This window comes from Cibotium barometz, chromosome 2 (assembly GCF_041138505.1).
Source record: "Cibotium barometz isolate CiBa-2024 chromosome 2, ASM4113850v1, whole genome shotgun sequence".
NCBI lineage: Eukaryota > Viridiplantae > Streptophyta > Polypodiopsida > Cyatheales > Cibotiaceae > Cibotium > Cibotium barometz.
Window position 1 is genome coordinate 34,898,514 of NC_141047.1, and position 4,345 is coordinate 34,902,858.

Below are 4,345 nucleotides of genomic sequence, written 5' to 3' on the forward strand. Positions count from 1 at the left end.
TGCACTATTCATCCTATGCGATATTAAATCTTCATACAAAAATATTGGCACATCAAGATCACTTTTTTCCTTTTATATAGGGCATAAAGTTGCAAGTCAATCCCTCTTCTGCGTGTAATACTATTCATACCTCTATTTGGGATGACATGACTACAATGTGATGAATATTGTTGTTTACTCACTTGTATAAATTTTCCATTGTTTCTTGAGCATGTAGATATATCCTAGAAAAGAGATTTTTGAAGCACTTCTTTCTAAGTGATAATTTTTTTTTAATGTAGAGGGGTGTAAAAAAAATGATGATGTGAGTAAACAGTGGTTGGCAAGGAAGGCGGTTAGGTATATCTATTACATATTAACCATGGACAACCAAGGCACAAGGAGAGGAGAGAGAAAAAAAATCCTGGATTTCTAAAAAATAAGATTAAAAAATCTCTTCGATTGACCCTTTATATTCTGATTGACCCTTTGAATTCGATTGACCCTTTATATTCCGATTGACCCTCTGAATTCGATTGACCCTTTATATTCCGATTGACCCTTTGTATTCCGATTGACCTTTGCATTCCGGCTTTCATTCCTAGGTTTCGCTTCTTAATGTCTTTTACATACCGCCGCAACAACGCGCGGGTTGAGTACTAGTGCTCATTAATGGTGACTTGTACTCCAAGGCGCCCCTTGTAGAACATGTCTGCATTCATTCCTAAAATCAATATTCGCTTGTCAAATTTGTTAGAAACTAATAGATTCAAACCATGCCACTTTTGAAATAGGATTATTATGTTTAAAATGTAGCGCCAAATAGAAGACAAATAGTTTCTTGTGCTCTCTATATGATGCCCGGCATACCCAGAACTGCTAGCAGCAGCTGTAGCAGCAACACGTCGTGCTCCAGCTTGGGTGTGTGCGTGGACTCCTCCTCGGCCTGGGTCTCGGTGGGCATCTTCAAACCCCGCCCGCCCTTCACATCCCGCCACGTCACCGCCCGCCTCTCCTCGCTGGCCCTCTCCTTCCACTCCACAGGCTTCGTCCGCTCGGCAATCCTCAACAGTCTCAGCTCCACTTCGGTATTTACTACACCATCACTTACTTTCATATAATAAAGCTGAACCACACAATAATTCGACTGAGTTCAATAAGGGTCGATTCTTACGCAGGTGGCTGTCTACTCCATTTGGGATAAGGGGTTGACCCCTGAAGACGGTCCTTGCAACAAGCACCCCAAGGTACCAACCTTAACCTAACACACATTACCGTTAACCTAACACAGATCGTTAATGCTATGGAACTCTACTAATCTCAACCACCAGAGCTAGCTGATCCAACGTCGACCTCTTTAATCTTTGCGCAGGTGAATGCTTATGAGAAGGCGATCTCTTCTTTGGCAGACGTCATAGACGTGAGCTGGTACGAGGTCTCCTGCTCGGACTCTAAAGACAAGAAAACTGCTGCGCGGTTGTCAAAGGGCGACGTGGTGCACTTGCGGAACGTCACACTAATTGCCGAGCATAACGATCAGCCAGGATTGATTCCGGAGGAGCTTCTTTCCTACTCTTGCTTGGCCATCACCAAGGCTTACTTCCACCAAGTGGAGGGGCTGCTTTCCTGCACCTTCTACAGGTCCTTGGAGTGTGGCGTCGATTGCCGCTTGGGAAAAATGATGGGGCTGGGGATTTGGCAGAGTAAGCAAGATGCGGACGCTTTCTTTAGCTCTCCAGCTGGCTCCCCTGCAGAATGGTACTGGAGAAGCCTTGGTGCGCAGATGGGTTTTGGATTGTATGAGGTCGTCCTTGTAACGACCGATCAACCTACTATTGGTGGAAATTAGAGGACAGGCCTGGTGGCCTGAGTAAATCGAGGATAAATGCCATGGATGCTCACAGACACGGGAGAGAAACAGAAGGAGGAACAAGAACGTGAATGCAAGATTAATGTATTATATAGCAAGGTACAAGTTGCATGCACCGGGCATGAAGGTGGTGGTTAGTATCATCTTGGGGGTTTCACACTAGATTACTATTCCAACGTTCCCCCCTCGTGTATTGAGTTTTTATTACGTGTGCATCTGTTTTTTAGAGAATGAGTGTGCATATTATTTATTGTAAAATAGAAAAAGATTCACCCATTTTTGTGTGGGTTTGGTGAATCACACTAGTGCATAGTGTCCTACGCTAATACATATGCTTGATTATTACAATCACTCAGGATCAACCACTGCTTAAATGACAAGAAATATAAGTTGCTTCGTTTTCATGTTTACTTGTGTTGGTTTTGCTCGTGTCTTCACTTCGATGACATCACAAACATCATGAGCACGCGTCGACTTCACTTGAACTTCGATCTTTTCTTGAGTACGAACACCTTTAGCGGTAGCAATATATTCCCCTTTGCCCCAAGGAAGAGAGAAGAAGAAGTAGTATAAGTCACTTCGATGACATCACAGACTGGTTGACTTCACTTGAACTTCAATCTTTTCTTGAGTACAAACACCTTTAGCGGTAGCAATATATTCAACCTCACCCCAAGGAAGAGAGAAGAAGAAGTAGTATAAGTCATTTTCTAGCAAGGTAATGAGCTTTAAACTTCTCTGCATCAATATCATCATCAAAATACATGGTTCCTTTAAAATCTTAGAAGGTGAAAGCTTTAAGCGAATAGGTATAGTACCAGTTGCAAAGTATGTGACATGAAAGAAGTTCTAGTAGAATTAAGGGTGATAATATTACCACAAAACCCACATACATGTGAGCAAGAACTTCATTATTATTATCAATTGTATAGGAAGATGAGAACCCTTCTCATCAGAAGCATGTAGAACTTTAGTAGTATATGCACTTGCAATGGAGGATTGTGTAGCATGAAATAGGAAGAACCCCCTTGAGGGAGGAGACAACTTGGTTAGATTCAATTTGGTTCCTCTGAGTAACATCGGTAATAATCTTTGATCTCGTAAGGGCCATTTTTCTTCTATTGTTGTACCCCACAATGTTAAAGTACGCATCCATGGAATTAGTCTAATTCAGCACCATCTCTCCGAGATTGTTGTCCTTGCCTTGGAATGTTCTTGGGTGAGACCTATGGAACACTTCCTTTGACATCATTACATATGTCTCAATTTCAAGTATGATATTTTGAGCTTGATACCCATGCCTTATGATTCTTCTAAATTCTTGAATCAAAATCTTGCTAATGAGTATATGGTAAGAAAACTGATTTATTTATTTTTTCAAAATATTTATTATATTTCTAGGAAAATATTTAAATCCTTGGATCCAAAAAGTTAAAAATATTGGCCTATAATTACAAATTTTCTAGGAGGTGGAGAGATAGACTAAAATGGTTTATCCTGGCTAAATACTCATCTAGGCTTATGCCACGAATCCTACACTCCTTTACAAAATCTAAACTCTCCATAATCATGAACAAGTTCAGATTTGAGGCATAGAATGGAGAAGATAATCTATGTATATCATCACAATAAACTTTTCTTTGTCCTCATCCTAGTGGTGACACACATGAATAGCGACCAATATGGCTATCCAAAAAAATATTCTCGACAACTAAGAAAGAAATTTACATCCAATGCTCTATCACTAGCCAAATGCTCAAGTGTAGCTTGGATCGTTTGTCCTTCTACTAAGGAAGAAGAGAAGTTTTGGGCCATTCTACATTTTTAGTTTTACACAACATTACTCAAATTAAAAGATAAGACTCAAACACAACGAAAAATAATTTATGCTTTATTCCAAAAAAAATATTTGAGTACATAAAAAAAAAGGTCAACAACCAAGCCTAGTTCTCATGGAGAGTGACAGTACATGCGAATGGACATATCACAGTAAACTAGATCAAAGGCTCAAGTAGCAATCGAGATCCTAGGTCGAGGAATATAACGTCTAAGAGTTCTATACATGAATCTATGCCCTCTAAGATCTCATCAAAGTGGTCCGTATAGCACGACTATTTCTCTCACAATATCCACTTGAATAAGGACCATTGCAAGGGCAATTAATGTTCTCAACCAACCTCTCGTCTTGGCTACAAGGTGCCATGATCCATTGTCTCGGGCACCACTTGCACCTTCAATCAGTAACATTAAGTGCGTAAAGGCTCTCAAAATTACTCTATTTGCACAATGAAATGAGAAAAGAAGGTGCTAGAATGCAAAGGCTGTTATGTCATTCTCCATAACTCAAGGGGGTCTTACTATCTTCTGCTCCATCTAAAAGAGAAACGGAGTAAAATACTATAAGTTTTGGTTTCACAGTGTGTACCATATGATAAAAATACATCGAATATCTTCTAAACCTAGCTTGACTTTGATACTAGTTGTTGTGAGGCTTGG

At 40.2% G+C, this 4,345-nt stretch overlaps 1 protein-coding gene across 1 annotated transcript; it reads left to right on the top strand.

Annotated features, from left to right (window-relative positions):
- Positions 1-821: 821 nt before the first annotated feature.
- Positions 822-2,197, top strand: LOC147640984 (uncharacterized). Its single transcript, XM_086816975.1, has 3 exons — positions 822-1,067; positions 1,158-1,226; positions 1,352-2,197. The coding sequence occupies exons 1-3, from the start codon at positions 834-836 to the stop codon at positions 1,826-1,828; spliced, it is 780 nt and encodes a 259-aa protein (XP_086673101.1). The 5' UTR covers positions 822-833; the 3' UTR covers positions 1,829-2,197.
- The last annotated feature ends 2,148 nt before the right edge of the window (positions 2,198-4,345 follow it).